At 44.7% G+C, this 16,620-nt stretch overlaps 1 protein-coding gene across 2 annotated transcripts in view; it reads left to right on the forward strand.

The window, feature by feature from the left end:
* LOC126268038 (tubulin alpha-1 chain-like) overlaps positions 1-16,620 on the forward strand; it is a 180,979-nt gene that overhangs the window by 15,415 nt on the left and 148,944 nt on the right. For both annotated transcript variants that reach the window (XM_049973463.1, XM_049973462.1), the window contains one exon: positions 10,424-10,725. In XM_049973463.1, the coding sequence (XP_049829420.1) occupies positions 10,424-10,725 (302 nt within the window). The remainder of the gene's footprint in view (positions 1-10,423; positions 10,726-16,620) is intronic.

Consider the following 16,620-nt stretch of genomic DNA (forward strand, 5'->3'; position numbering starts at 1 on the left):
CATACTACTTCGCTCATTGTCAAATGTCATTCATCTGAAGCCGTGATCATAACATTTAGTTGTAAGCACAGGGATGAAATATATATGTGACCGATTTCTTAGGATGATGATCTACCTGTGTGTGCTTGGCGTGTAGCGCCGATGACCTGTGCAGGGATGACTCACATTTCCCGTTAACAGTAGGAGCTGTCCAAATGGAGATGACATAACCATGCTGTCCTCTAGACGACCGAATAGCGAACTAATACTTAGTATGTGTTGTATAGCTTTTGTGATCATGTGGAAGTTTGAGAAGATGGAATATGGAGGTGCGTTTGCACTGGACCATTATTCCCTCCCATGGCAATTGTACAGTTGACTGTTTCTGCAGCCGGCCATTGTGGCCGAGCTGTTCTAGGCTCTTTAGTCCGCAACCGCACTGCTGCTACGGTCGCAGGTTCAAATCCTGCCTCGGACATGGATGTGTGTGATGTCCTTGGGTTAGTTAGGTTTAAGTAGTTCTAAGTCTAGGGGACTTATGACCTCAGATGTTAAGTCCCATAGGACTCAGAGCCATCTGAACCATTTTGACTGCTTCTGCACATTTCGCGCCTGTATTTAGTTGTGAGAAGATTGATTGTGATGTGTGCATCTAGCATGTGGAAGACAAGTTTGCCAGTTCTCTAGACATGAGAAACACCTTAGTTGACCGTATAAATTATAGGGATAATTTGGAATATGCTACATCACCAACATCATTATTTGCAATTGGAAATATCAGTTTTCCCTATTTTTTCGAGTTTCCGCGTAAATGTCTTCACAGACGTGACAAGTTTCTAGTTAGTCAGTGGTTTACAGCATGCCCCACTGAGCTAAAATTTCCAGTCCACATTTCGGAATTATGTTGCACAAGTGATTGGTAGCATACTGCTGTGTGCTTGATATCGAGAGGTACCGCAAAAATGGTATAATATTATGACAAACCATGCAAAAATACATGTGTTCTTGTAATCCCAGAGCCTGGAGATGGGTGTAGAGAAAGCAAGCACGTCTGACCCAAAACAGTAACGCGTTTGTGCCTAGGGGGAACGAACCAGAATTTGTAGAACTGTTCTGAGAGTGACTTCGGTCCGCTGAGGGCGCTCTGTCACCTGTCTGGGTTAGATGACAGCCGACCTCGCAGGGAAATATCTAGTGCTGTGAGGAGTGTATACTGTGCTGTCTGTCTTCACGGTATATGTACAAATGATGTAAAAGGGCTGATTTTGTATGGTGCAGAATTCGAATTGTATGTTTACTACATTGACATGGTACGTGGTGAGATATTGCTGGGTTGGAGATCTGTTTTGCCCTCTAATATTCAAACTCCTGTCCTCAGAGGGAGAGCAGTGTAATTGAATAACAGTCTTTCCATATTGGACGATCTGTAGGCGCTTTGCAGGGTTTAATTGTCAGTGTGATATGGTGATCTGTACAAAATACAATTAGAATGCTCTATTCTTTCACAAGACATGCTGTGTGCCATGATGTAGGAGCATCTACAAACTGATTCAAACAAGATGGAGGCAAGGTATTTATGGAAAGTTATGAGAAAGCAAGTGTTCAAAGACAAGTCGAAGCATACCAACCATCTCTGGCAGGGATGACGTCACTCATCCGCCACTGTGGCGTTAGGACATCTGCAGACCTGTAGCTGCAGGATACCGAAAATTCTGGATATTTTTTTCTCTTGTGTAAGACTGTGTTTCGAATTCTGTTTGTGTATTTGTTCTGATTTTGCCCCCCGTCACGTATTTCGAGAGGAATTTCTCAGGTGTCAAGTACTAAAGGGATGTCAAAGCCTCATGCTTGAGGGACCCTAACCAGGCGCCTGTGCGTGGCTTGGGAGGTGCCGATGCTTCCCGCCTCCTGGGAGCATATGCAGTAGCCTCCTGTGCAGTCCAGTGGACGGGGGGGAGGGGGGGCCGAACGGTGCCTGCACACATTGTTTGCATGTCTCTTGCATTATTTTGCGAGCAGGTCTGTAGGCTGAGCTATCTGTTGTTTGACAGTTTACGAGTTGATTTTGTGTCTGCACATCAGTGTATTGGATTATTTACGTAAAGTTTGCATGTCAGTGTGCTGTGTACTGAAATTATTTCCGTAATTTAGGAGTTGTTTGTGTGTCTGCATGGGGTTTTTCAGTAATTTACAAGTAGTTTACAGGTCTAGGGCTGTGTGGCGTGATCCCAAGCAAGTGAGAGTGTGTGTTTTGTATCAGTGTGATAAATATACTCTCTAAAATCCATCTCTAAATAAATTGTTCCAAAATAAATAAAGTACACTCCTTCTTCTCTCCAGCAGGCCAGCACAGGCTGAGTCATTTTCCCCTCCAGGCAGCCGTCTTGGGTTACGTCATGGAACAGACAACAGTGCCCTCTGGTGGCAGTACTGTATACTAGGTCAGTTGGTCTCCTGACCCCATGGCGACCATACTGTTTCAGCTGCCAAGAATTCTACTGGGTTCCTTGGCCGTGGTCTATGGAACTTTTCTATCCCTGATGTTTCATTGAAAGCTGAGTTGGACATCTTCGGAGTTGCTCCTGCTTGTGTTGAGTCTTGCCGACTGACGGGTTGGATGTCGAAGAATAGCCTAAATACCATGGAAAGTGGATGTGTTCTGGATAGAACATTATAGCAGAGATAAATCTTGTCAAAGATAAAATATAACTATCAATCATAGTACGTCGTAGATAAAAACTTCTCATCGATTCTGTAGCGCCACAGTCCATATATCACTTACTTTCATAGATTCTTCGATTCTATTAAAAGTATCCCCAGTTTATATATTTTGACAGCTTCTCTGTATAGTTGTGGATAATAGTTCGTCATAGTACATAAAAGTTAAGTTTACGAAAATTTCACTGTGTGATTACAGAACTGAAGAGTTTGTTCCACCATGGCTGACTGCTGTTCAGTCAGGTTATCACATAGTGAAATTTTCGGAAACTAAAGTTTTATTTACTATGACGAACTATTATCCCCTGCTATACAGAGAAGCTATCGAAATATGGATTATTATATACATGTGGATTATTTTAACAGAAAAGAAGAAGCTATGAAACTTAGTGATATATGGACTGAGGAATTACAGAATCGATGAGAAGTTTTTATCTTTGACATACTAGGTTCGATTTTTATATTTTATCCTTGACAGACCACTGTCCACGATATTTAGGCCATTCTTTGATGTCCGACCTGTCAGTTGGCAAGACTGAGCACAACCAGGAACACCTCTGAAGATGTCCAACATAGCTTTGGACCATGGCCATACAACCCGGAAGAATTCTTGGCAGCTGAAACATCTGGTCGTGAAAGCCTTCATTGTATGACCACACTTTTGTCCTCCTCCCCCCCCCCCCCTCATCTTGGATTACGTCATGGAACACGACAGTGCCCTCTGGTGGCAGTACTGTGTACTAGATTACTTGGACGCTGGGCCCCCTCGCGGCCACACTGTTTCCTGCCATTTCCCCCCATGCCAATCTGCCATCTTGGATTATGTCACAGAACAGACGACAGTGCCATCTGGTAGTGGTATTGTGTACTATGTCAGTTGGACTCCAGACCTCATGGTGAATACACTGGATGGCTGTACTGGATCAAATAGTTTAAATAAAGACTGCATGCAAAATGAAGACATACATCCAGCACAGGCCGAGTCCTTTTCCTGGCAATCCCTAGGAAGAGGCGGCGGTCGGATGACTTAGGTTAGTGGGGGTAGCCCAAGTGCCCTATCTTTGCGTTATTTTCTTAGGTTCGTGGAAGTGTGTTGGATTGTTCTGATGGAATTTGAACTTCCCACTATTCTCTGGGGGAGAGAAGGGAGAGTGGGGGAGGGGTTCGGTTAGTGGAGGCATCCCAATTGACTTACCTTCTCGCTAAAATCCGACATCTTGGACGACGTCATCAGATGACGTCACAGCCTCCATATTGTATGATGTCATCGTCGCCATCTTTGATAATGGTACTTGTGATGACGACTACTTTGTCCTACTACTAATGTTTATCTTGGCTGACGAAATGGGTTGTTTGTTACCGTTACGCCATTCTAGTATTGTAGTAAAGCTTAATAAAGCATTAATGAGCAAACCCTTTCCTTATTTTACATTCTATCTTTCTGTACATCTGTATTCACCCCAGTATACGTAATAACAGTGTAAACAGCAATAATTATAGCGGTTGTTACATCGTAGTACGTTAATCATATCTCGATTACAAGTAACGTGCGATTCACACTTCCATATCAGGATGTGCAGTGGCACCACCTTTCGTGTATTCCAAGCGTCAACTTCATTTTGCAATTTCTTGGCAGGTAATTAATGGTTCAAATAGCTCGAAGCTTTATGGGACTTAACATCTGAGATCATCAGTCCCCTAGACTTAGAACTACTTAAACCTAACTAACCTAAGGACATCACACACATCCATGCCCGAGGCAGGATTCGAACCTGCGGCCGGAGCAACAGCGTGGTTCCGGACTGAAGTGCCTAGAACCGCTCGGCCACAGCGGCCGGCCGTAATTGATGTATTGCGTTGCAACCAACGCCATTGTTTTTCTGGTTTTTCATGTTACTGATTTCGTAAGAAATAATACGAGGTGTCTGTTGTGGTTGGCAGGAGAGCCAACCGTATGGTTAAAGGAGGCCGATATGCACGCGTTTTAGCTCACGCAGGCTGGCGTGAGGTCTGGAACATGACAAGGGAATTAGAAGTGAGAAAAACGGACGTAGCTGGTGGAATACTTAACTTTAATCCATTAATGACGAACGTCGCTCTTTATGGTACATGATTCACAATATCAATAGTACGGATACTGGCGCCTTGCTAGGTCGTAGCAAATAACGTAGCTGAAGGCAATGCTAACCATCGTCTCGGCAATTGAGAGCGTAGAAGTCAGTGAACCATCGCTAGCAAAGTCGGCTGTACAGCTGGGGCGAGTGCTAGGAAGTCTCTCTAAACCTGCCGTGTGGCGGCGCTCTGTCTGCAATCACTGATAGTGGCGACACGCGGGTCCGACGTATACTGCCGGACCGCGGCCGATTTAAAGGCTACCACCTAGCAAGTGTGGTGTCTGGCGGTGACACCACAGTGTCCACTTAAAAAACTTAAGTTTTTGCTTTCGGTTTAGAATGTCTCATAGTATTTACCTTCATGAGCCGCAGCCCTACATTCATACCTGTGAAAGTCGTTTCTCAGTTATCTAATGTTGTTCCAGAGATATATGCGCAGAAACAGCGAACTGGACCATATATATATTGAGACCAGCTATGTCTCAACTGAGATATTGAAGTACATACGTTTTTTAAATGGAATCATATACTTTTTATAACTGCATTCGATAGCTCTTGAGAAAGCAATTACAGTGATATAACGTTTGTTAATGTTGACGTTGAAAATTTGAGAAATGTCCTGGAATTTAAGAACACGTTGACCGGAATCTGCATTAGCCGTGCAAACTCTGTCAAGCAGGCGTCTCGAACAAGACTGCGTAGTTATGTATCGTAACTTAGGCCTGTGCTGCGAAAATAAAGCTTTATTTCCCCTTGAACCAACATACGACCTAGATACAGGTTCATCTACGAATGCTGTATGGAAATACGACACAGGCTAGAACCTAGCTTATCATAAAGGGCTTACGAAAACTATTTCGTATTTGTGTATCCTCCCAGATTTATGTGAGCTGAAACAGAGAAATCAATTGTTCATTCTTCAAAAATAACCAGGTCTCACACGCTGAAAAAAGGCCACTATTGTAATAAATATTAGAAGGAAGATGTGATCTATTATTTCCTGGACGTGGCTGTGTGCTTCTTAGAGGTAAAGTACATGCTGTCGCACAACTGTCTGTTCCTAGCCGCTATAAATTATATTATATAGGACATATTCGTTGAACGAAACATTTCATTAAAAACACCTGTACATCGAAAATAAACATTCTTCTTAATGAAATGTCGTTTCATGCTGAACGTAAGCGCTTAATGAAAGTGTTACCAGCTACGTTCAGTACACGCTGTTGACTTTTTTGACATCGCAATGCAATTTTGAACACACGTAAATGAAACAATCAATTTACTGACAATGATCTGATAACCACTCAAATCAGATAACATAAATTTTGTCTTCCAAAACATAACTTCATCCTTTATTTAAGCATGTGTTCAAACTTTTGACCATTGTCTGAAAGGCGCAGCTGCAATCGCCTCTCGAAAGAACGATGAACAGATATAATTACAGAGGATGATATGGTAGAGCATGCACTGGCGACTCGACGACACTCGTCGTCTAGCGTAGTCGGGGCGTCTCATAGGCTGCATCCTTGAGTGCTTCCCAAAGAAAGAAATCAAGAGGAGTCAAATCAGGGACCTCGCAGGCCATTTGACAACAGAATTTCGTCCTATCCAACGTCCAGGAAAGTTCCCATTCAGTATTACCGTTGCAACACGGGACGAGTGAGCTGGATAACAGTCGGGTTGCAGCCACATACACAGTCGAATATCCAGTGGTACCTCTTCTAGAAGAAACGACAGAATGTTCTTCAGAAAGTGTGCGGGCGAATGTCCATTTGGAACGCCTAAGATGAAGTAAGGTTCCATAATGTAATTTCCTATGATGCCCCGCCATGCTTTTATGTTCCACATCCGTTGATGCACCTGACGAAGTCAATGTGGATTTTCGGCTGCCTAGTAGGGCATGCTGTGCAAATTTACATTAGCATGGTTAGTAAATGTTCCTTCATTGGTAAAGTGCACACGATGGAATGGCAAACGTAGCGGCAAACCTATCAATTTCTGTACGGCGTTCGAAATCACTCCGTCGTCGAGTACCTGATGTAGTGACAAATGATTGGTGTGGAATTTTTGTCGATGCAGGATGCGAATGGCACTCGTCTGGATGATTCTACATTCCTTGGCAATATCTGTGATACTACTGTGCGGACGCGTTTACGTGGTAGCCAGAACACCTTTTTCCTGTTCTCTGTCAGTTGCATGTAGTCTTCTTTCTAGTCCTCTTTTTGACGCTCAAACAGTCTGTCTGTCTTAATAATTCATGCAACTGTCTGGCACGTCGGACTCTGGCGATTAGTATACATAGCCCTATACCACTGTACTGTTTTTACGGCATTTCTTTTACACTGACCATATAAAAGTACAGCGTATATTTTTAAAAAATCATAATTATTATGTTATTTGCGATATGTGCACGAACAGCGTACTGTTCGAAAGAGCAAACTCTCGAGTATTACATGGTTCCCGCTAGGTAACAGCAGTGGGTGCCCACTTCAGTTCTAGTAAAAATGGTGTCGGGACAACAGAAAGCGTTTTGTGTTCTGCATTTTGCGCAGTGCGGGTCAGTAATAACTGTTCAGCGTGACTTGCGTACTAGATATGGTGTGGATCCTCCTACAGCACAGAGCATTAGGCGATGGCATCAAAAATTCCGAGAAACAGGTTGTCTGTGTAAAGGCAAATCGCCGAGCCGTCCCCGAGTGTCTGACACATCCAACTGTTACAGAAGAAAATTCTCAAGCATATCGAGATATATGCATATTTCGATGTGCTTGAGAATTTTCTTTTCGTTCAGTTGGAAACTGAGTCAAGCGACTTCATTTACCGACTGGATGGGCCACCGCCACACTGGCATCTGGAAATGCGGGAATTTTTAACTCAGAGTGTTACTGAACGATGTATCGGTCGCATTGGACGGTATACGGTTCCACAAAAAGAAGTACTTTCTTGAATGTCTACGTTGATACCAGCCCTTCGATGCCACTCGATGCTTTAACATTTGCCGAAAATGGCGTTTCGGTATGTGTAACCGTTCACGAAATAAAAGAGGTGTTACGTCTTACGTGACTCTTAAGAGTGTGCAAAAATTTAACAGGACATAGAGGATGCTCCACTGGACAATCTGAGATAGGGAACCTGTGGTCGGAGAAAACAGCTTAAGGAGATAATAGGAATAAAATCACATTACTGTGTACTTTTTTATTTACATTAGTTAACTGCAAATACCACGAATGACACAATGAACGTACCATTTGCATTGTATTTTTCAAAATGTGCTCAAACTGAGGGTCATCAACCTCACTGCAAGCACGACATCGGTGAACAAGATTCTGGCGTACCCTGATGTGCTTCAGATCACTATTACAGGCAGCTACAATTCTGTCAAATAATTCCATCTCCGTATCCACTGGAGTCTCATACACAATTGACTTTAGATGTCCCCATAGGATATAATGAAGGGAATTCATGTCAAGTGGCCTCTCAGGCCATGGAATAGGACCTTCCCTTCCAATGCAGTGACCAGTAAATACTCTACCAGTACTGCTCCATCGTATTGTACTTATGTCTCTGAATAGCACTGAGTAATAAATGTGTCTGTCGTTGATTCGTAGCACGTTGTCAAGGGACAGTCTAAATACGACACAACAGAGCCATCTTATGGATGAGTAAAGTATATAAAACCTGCATGATGTTCAAAAATGTTCAAACGTGTGTGAAATCCTATGGGACTTAACTGCTAAGGCAATCAGTTTTACCTCCTTATTTTACGATATTTTAAACCAGCATCCCGACCATGTACCAGTATTTGCGGATGGCTCTAAACAGGGGGACTCTGTTGGTTGTGCTGTTGTTTTCCCTGGTCGAGTCGTCAAGTTACGGCTTCCTGCGGCGTTTACCATCTTTGATACCGAATTGTTTGCTATCTTGCGGGCATTGGAGCAGATGAGATGTGTTCCCAGTCTTAAGTTTCTCATCTGTTCTGGCTCCCTGCAACACTTGTACCCAGCGGATACGGTCGTCCAAAAGATCGATGATGCCCTACTCCACCTGCAACAGCAGGGGAAGGAGGTTTCTTTCTGCTGGATGCAGGGGCACGTGGGTATTAGGGGAAACAAACTGGCGGATGTGGCTGCCAAAGATGCATGTTCCCTCCCTCACCTTGTTGAATGTGCCGTCCCCCTCCATACTGTTACCTCCCTTTTGCGTTTTCGTGTTTTGCGTCAATGGGAAGAGGAATGGCTGGCAGTCGGTGAAAATAAGCTGCGTCTGGTCAAGGCCACCACGCGGCCATGGCGTACGTCCTACCAGTCCTGCAGGCGGGCTGAGGTTCTCCTGACTCGCCTCCGCATCGGGCACAGTCTCTTAACGCATGGCTTTTTACTCCGGCGAGAGGACCCCCCAATCTGCAGTGCTTGTGGCGTCCAGATTACTGTCCGCCACATTTTACTTGACTGTCTTTTATTCACTGACGAAAGGGCGGTGGTTTCCTTGCCACCGGATTTGCCCTCTATTTTGCAAGACGACGCAACGACTCTAGTTAAGGTTTTACGGTTTTGTGTCCTGTCCAAATTGTTGCCTCGGATTTTAGGGAGAGGATTTTAATGTGCTGCTGGGTGACTGGCTGACCCAGGTTTTAGGTACGAGGTCCGCCAGTCACGATTACCTACTTGTTTCTCTTCGATTCCTGTTCTCTTTTCCTTGTGTTTCCTTTCCTTTTTTAATGCGCTGTTTCACTTCGATTTCTGTTCTCTTTTCCTTGTGTTTCCTTTCCTTTTTTAATGCGTTTCTTCTCCTCTTGTTTTGCCTCTGTATGTTAGGATTTGGAAATGCGTCAGGTCTGTGTCTTTTAGCCGTTCTCCTTGTTCGCTGTCCGTCTTCGTCCCTTCACCGCATGTGTTCCTGTTTCTATGCGTTTGGGCGCTGATGACCATGCTGTTTAGCGCCCGAAAACCTCAAACCACACACACACAGACACATAATCAGTCCCTAAGCGTACACACTACTTAACCTAAGTTATTCTAGGGAATAAAATCACATTACCGTGTACTTTTTTATTTACATTAGTTAACTGCAAAACCATGATTGACACAATGAACGTACCATTTGCACTGTATCTTTCAAAATGTGCTGAAACTGAGGGCCATCAATCTCACTGCAAGCATGACATCTGTGAACAAGATTCTGGGGTACTCTGTTGTGCTTCGAATCACCATCACAGGCAGCTACAGTTCTGGCAAATAATTCCATCTTCGTATCCACTGGAGTCTCATACACAAGTGACTTTAGATGTCCCCCTAGGAGCAACGCCGGGACCAGCCGCACAGTCCATGACTGCAGCGCTCTAGACCGCTCGGCTAATCCCGCGCGGCCCTGCATGATGACTTCGTGGTAAACACGCTCTGTCTGCTTCTTTCCTTGCAGGAAATAAAGAATGTACCTGTAAAGAAACAGTACACTACGTGAAAACTTGTACGTGTGTGTGTCTGCGTGCGTGCGTGTGTGTGTGTGTGTGTGTGTGTGTGTGTGTGTGTGTGTGTGTGAGAGAGAGAGAGAGAGAGAGAGAGTGGACACGCGCACTTGAGAGAAAAACGTGGTGAGAGATGACTGATCCACAGACCAGGTGCGCAGTGGACAGTACAGGGAGCTGTACCACCCAGAGCAGCTGATATCCGGCAAGGAGGACGCAGCCAACAACTACGCCCGCGGCCACTACACAGTGGGCGCCGAGTTGATCGACGCCGTGATGGACCGCGTGCGCAAACTCTCGGAGCGCTGCGACGGCCTGCAGGGTTACATCGTGTCGCATTCGCTGGGCGGCGGCACCGGCTCTGGCTTCACGTCGCTGCTCATGCAGCGGCTCGCCGACTCCTTCCGCAAGAAGACCAAGCTCGAATTCGTCGTCTATCCAGCCCCGCAGGTAAATGCGCATCGTGTGACACCAGTCTCGAGCCTCTGTATAGACATTAGGCACACGGAGATTCCCTAGAGTGCCGGAGAAATTTGGGCACGGAGATATACGCACAACAGGGTTTTCCGGAGTTTTGCGGCCACCAGTTTTGTCAGGGAATTTGGGTACCGATTGCTTGTGGTGACGGAAGAACTTCCTCAAGCTGGATGTGTCCGCAAATCTCCATTTTAAAGCATTCGTGCCCTTATCTTTCCAGGCACAGTCAGTATACAGGGTGTTACAAAAAGGTACAGCCAAACTTTCAGGAAACATTCCTCACACACAAATAAAAAAAAGATGTTACGTGGACATGTGTCCGAAAACACTTAATTTCCATGTTAGAGCTCATTTTAGTTTCGTCAGTACGTACTGTACTTCCTCGATTCACCGCCAGTTGGCCCAATTGAAGGAAGGTAATGTTGACTTTGGTGCTTGTGTTGACATGCGACTCATTGCTCTACAGTACTAGCATTAAGCACATCAGTACGTAGCATCAACAGGTTAGTGTTCATCACGAACGTGGTTTTGCAGTCAGTGCAATGTTTACAAATGCAGAGGTGGCACATGCCCATTTGATGTATGGATTAGCACGGGGCAATAGCCGTGGCGCGGTACGTTTGTATCGAGACAGATTTCCAGAACGAAGGTGTCCCGACAGGAAGACGTTCGAAGCAATTGATCGGCGTCCTAGGGAGCACGGAACATTCCAGCCTATGACTCGCGACTGGGGAAGACCTAGAACGACGAGGACACCTGCAATGGACGAGGCAATTTTCGTGCAGTTGACGATACCCCTAATGTCAGCGTCAGAGAAGTTGCTGCTGTACAAGGTAACGTTGGCCACGTCACTGTATGGAGAGTGCTACGGGAGAACCAGTTGTTTCCATACCATGTACAGCGTGTGCAGGCACTATCAGCAGCTGATTGGCCTCCAGGGGTACACTTCTGCGAATGGTTCATCCAACAATGTGTCAATCCTCATTTCAGTGCAAATGTTCTCTTTACGGATGAGGCTTCATTCCAACGTGATCAAATTGTAAATTTTCACAATCAAGATGTGTGGGCTGACGAGAATCCGCACGCAATTGTGCAATCACGTCATCAACGCAGATTTTCTGTGAACGTTTGGGCAGGCATTGTTGGTGATGTCTCGATTGGGCCCCATGTTCTTCCACCTACGCTCAATGGAGCACGCTATCATGATTTCATACGGGATACTCTACCTGTGCTGCTAGAACATGTGCCTTTACAAGTACGACACAACATGTGGTTCATGCACGATGGAGCTCCTGTACATTTCAGTCGAAGTGTTCGTACGCTTCTCAACAACAGATTCGGTGACCGATGGATTGGTAGAAGTGGACCAATTCCGTGGCCTCCACGCTCTCCTGACCTCAACCCTCTTGACTTTTATTTATGGGAGCATTTGAAAACTCTTCTCTACGCAACCCCGGTACCAAATGTAGAGACTCTTCGTGCTCGTATTGTGGACGGCTGTGATACAATACGCCATTCTCCAGGGCTGCATCAGCGCATCAGGGATTCCATGCGACGGTGGGTGGATGCATGTATCCTCGGTAACGGATGACATTTTGAACATTTCCTGTAACAAAGTGTTTGAAGTCACGCTGGTACGTTCTGTTGCTGTGTGTTTCCATTCCATGATTAATGTGACTCGCGACTGGGGAAGACCTAGAACGACGAGGACACCTGCAATGGACGAGGCAATTTTCGTGCAGTTGACGATACCCCTAATGTCAGCGTCAGAGAAGTTGCTGCTGTACAAGGTAACGTTGGCCACGTCACTGTATGGAGAGTGCTACGGGAGAACCAGTTGTTTCCATACCATGTACAGCGTGTGCAGGCACTATCAGCAGCTGATTGGCCTCCAGGGGTACACTTCTGCGAATGGTTCATCCAACAATGTGTCAATCCTCATTTCAGTGCAAATGTTCTCTTTACGGATGAGGCTTCATTCCAACGTGATCAAATTGTAAATTTTCACAATCAAGATGTGTGGGCTGACGAGAATCCGCACGCAATTGTGCAATCACGTCATCAACGCAGATTTTCTGTGAACGTTTGGGCAGGCATTGTTGGTGATGTCTCGATTGGGCCCCATGTTCTTCCACCTACGCTCAATGGAGCACGCTATCATGATTTCATACGGGATACTCTACCTGTGCTGCTAGAACATGTGCCTTTACAAGTACGACACAACATGTGGTTCATGCACGATGGAGCTCCTGTACATTTCAGTCGAAGTGTTCGTACGCTTCTCAACAACAGATTCGGTGACCGATGGATTGGTAGAAGTGGACCAATTCCGTGGCCTCCACGCTCTCCTGACCTCAACCCTCTTGACTTTTATTTATGGGAGCATTTGAAAACTCTTCTCTACGCAACCCCGGTACCAAATGTAGAGACTCTTCGTGCTCGTATTGTGGACGGCTGTGATACAATACGCCATTCTCCAGGGCTGCATCAGCGCATCAGGGATTCCATGCGACGGTGGGTGGATGCATGTATCCTCGGTAACGGATGACATTTTGAACATTTCCTGTAACAAAGTGTTTGAAGTCACGCTGGTACGTTCTGTTGCTGTGTGTTTCCATTCCATGATTAATGTGGTTTGAAGAGAAGTAATAAAATGAGCTCTAACATGGAAAATAAGCGTTTCCGGACACATGTCCACATAACATATTTTCTTTCTTTATGTGAGGAATGTTTCTTGAAAGTTTGGCCGTACCTTTTTGTAACCCCCTGTATAAGGGGCTTCACATGTTCAATATTTTTTAATTATTATATATTATCTGTTCTTCAATATAGTGACACCACCATCACACCATCAAAAGTTATGCCAGTATGTTCCTTTGGAAACACGATTTCAAGAAACCAAGATCTCAAAGAGCCATTAAGCTTTTGTTGTTATTTTATAAACTGCTGCTGTTAACTAACAATAACGAACATAGGTTATATGAATACTTGAGAAAAAAGAACGACATACTCCACTTTAATTTGCTCACTGATATCGGATATCTCCGGATCTCACGTGAGAGAATTGAGAAAGAAAAGAGTGGAAATTACATTTGAAAAATGGTTAGAAGCAACTGAAATTTCTGAACAGAAAGGTCATTTGTATTGTCTGCACCTGTGTAACGAGGTGGATGAACACTAGAATACACCAAAAACTATAATACACCAAAAACTATACAGGGTGGTTCCTATTAACTTTTAAAAACGCCCGAAGCAACGTAGACGACGCTGAGACAAGTCATTGAATATGAGACACATGGGGTCGCAAATGTCGGGAAACGTCCGAAACGTGTATGACAAATACTGAACATGTGACGTCACCAGGTACCTCGCAGGTGTAGCGGTTGGGCTTGTTGACAGTACTGTCGCTGTTTTCGTAGATGTAAAATGTTTCATCGTAGTGTCTTATTACCACTAAAGCAAGCACTATCGTGTCACATCTGATAATACAAGAATAAATACAGAGTAACCTAGTGGAGTGACGCGTAGCACTTTCCTCAAGCGGTGAGGGTAGGATCGGCGAGCCCAGCCGCTGCACGTGCAGTGAGGCACGTCGTCTAGTGACGTCACATGTTCAACATTTGTTATCCACTTTTGGGGGATTTCCCGACATTTGCTGCGCCATGTGTCTTATATTAAATTATTTGTCTCTGCGTCATCTACTTCGCTTCGGGTGTTTTTAAACGTTAATAAGAACCACCCTGTAGAATGATTAAAATATAAATGTATTTCTGCAAAATAAAGAACAACCGCCTTCCGTTACAAAAGTGATTTTATTTCAATGCACTATGCATTTCAAGCCTTCCGAGCTCATCTTCAGATGCTCTGACCGCCTACATCAATTTTTTTTCTGATTTAAGTTAAGTCTGATCTGTCTCCAGCATGGGATACCTTGTTTTGAAGCACAATATGAATCAACATCTTTATGTACATGTACGTACTTTCGATTCCACAGCACGTTTGTAACTACAAGTCAAAACACTGCAGCCACAAGTCAAAACAAGATTTGTGGTTACGACTGTGTTGTAGAATGGAAAATGTATATATGTATATAAACATCGCTTATTTAAATTGTGATTCAAAACAGTGTATTCAATACTGGACCAGACCAGAATTAGCCTAAATCTGAAAAAAATGTAGACTGTCAAAGCACCTGAGGATGAGCCCCCAGGTCCCGAAATGGATCGTGCATTGAAATACACTCACTATTGTCACTGAAGGCGGTCGTTATTTATTTTACAAAAGTAGTACAATCCACTAAGTCCCATAGAGCTCAGAGCCATTTGAACAATTTTTTTTTTTCGTTAACACGACGTACCGTGGCCGCACGAAATGCATTATTCGACATGGTGAGCTTGCTGTCAGGGTTCCTCCGAATTATAATCCGTAGGTAGCGGTCATCCACTGCAGTAGTAGCCCTTGGGAGGCCTGAGCGAGGCATGTCATCGACAGTTCCTGTCTGTATCACCTCCATGTCCGAACAACATCGCTTTGGTTCGCTCCGAGACGCATGGACACTTCTCTTGTTGAGAGCCCTTTCCTGGCACAAAGCAGCAGTGCGGAAGCGATCGAACCGCGGTATTGACCGTCTAGGCATCGTTGAACTACAGACAACACGAGCCGTAACCTTCTTCGTGGTGGAAGTCTGGAACTGACCGGCTGTCGGACCCCCTCCGTCTAATAGGCGCCGCTCGTGCATGGTTACTGACATCTTTGTGCGGGTTTAGTGACATCTTTGAACAGTCAAAGGGACTGTTTCAAATCCACAGTCACCGTCTATCTTCAGAAGTTCTGGGAACCGAAGTGATGAAAAACTAGTTTTGATTTGTGTATATAGTACAAAGACACAGAGGATACGTGTATTCTACTTCAGGCATATTCTGAGGCCAAACAACACTTTCTGCTTATGTATAAAGTAGAAAACATTGATTATTATGCGAACAATTTGTTTTTTGTTGTGCTAATGTTATCTCGCTTTGTCTATCACGGTAGATAAGAGTGCAGTTTCAGAAGGCGAAGGAGGGGACAAGGTAAATCCTTCAGCATGTGAGCCGGTTGTGTCTGCAAATCGCTGGTGTCCACAACTCCAGACACCAGTTCCGTTATGGTTTGTTATACCAAGAATAAAACTACAAGATGCACTTCAACAACAAAATCGCAATCGTAGGATACCTTCTGTTCGCTATGTTTTGCAGTATTTATTCACACACAGCTGCACATTAAAATTGTAACACCATAAGGATGTGCAACGTGGGGCAAATAAAAGTGGCCTAGATAAATGAACACGCCTGGATGTGAATGTATGCATATAACAACACCCTGTGACGTGCACTCCACATGTCCTGCTGCAACATGAACCACATCGGTTCAGAGCGTAGTGCGGGCTGTGTCAGTGTGAATGGAGCAGCGCAAAGGGGACTACGGTACTCACAGACTCACAGTGAAGCAGAGTGTGTTCATTGTGGAAATTTACGTGACAAAGTCGCGGAAATAGTCTGGTCAGTTGTATGCTGAGAAGTTTAATGTTTTCAAAGTGCCAGCAGAGAGTGCTACGAAATGCTTAGTCAGAAAATGGCTTCAGGCGGAACCTGTTTTGAACAAGTCAAAAAACATTACAAAACGTGCACAAACACCAGAAAATGAGGCACCTGAAAATGCTTCAGAGTCCTCCCAAATCAACCTAACGCCTGTTACAAGAGACCGACATATCACGTCAATCATGCCAACAAATGCTCCATCTGGACCTGCACATGCATCCCTTCCGAGTGTCCGTTGTTCATGCACTAAACCCAGCAGACAGTCCTCAGTGCCTTCATTTTTGAGAGTGGC

This window comes from Schistocerca gregaria, chromosome 4 (genome assembly GCF_023897955.1).
Source record: "Schistocerca gregaria isolate iqSchGreg1 chromosome 4, iqSchGreg1.2, whole genome shotgun sequence".
Taxonomy (NCBI): domain Eukaryota; kingdom Metazoa; phylum Arthropoda; class Insecta; order Orthoptera; family Acrididae; genus Schistocerca; species Schistocerca gregaria.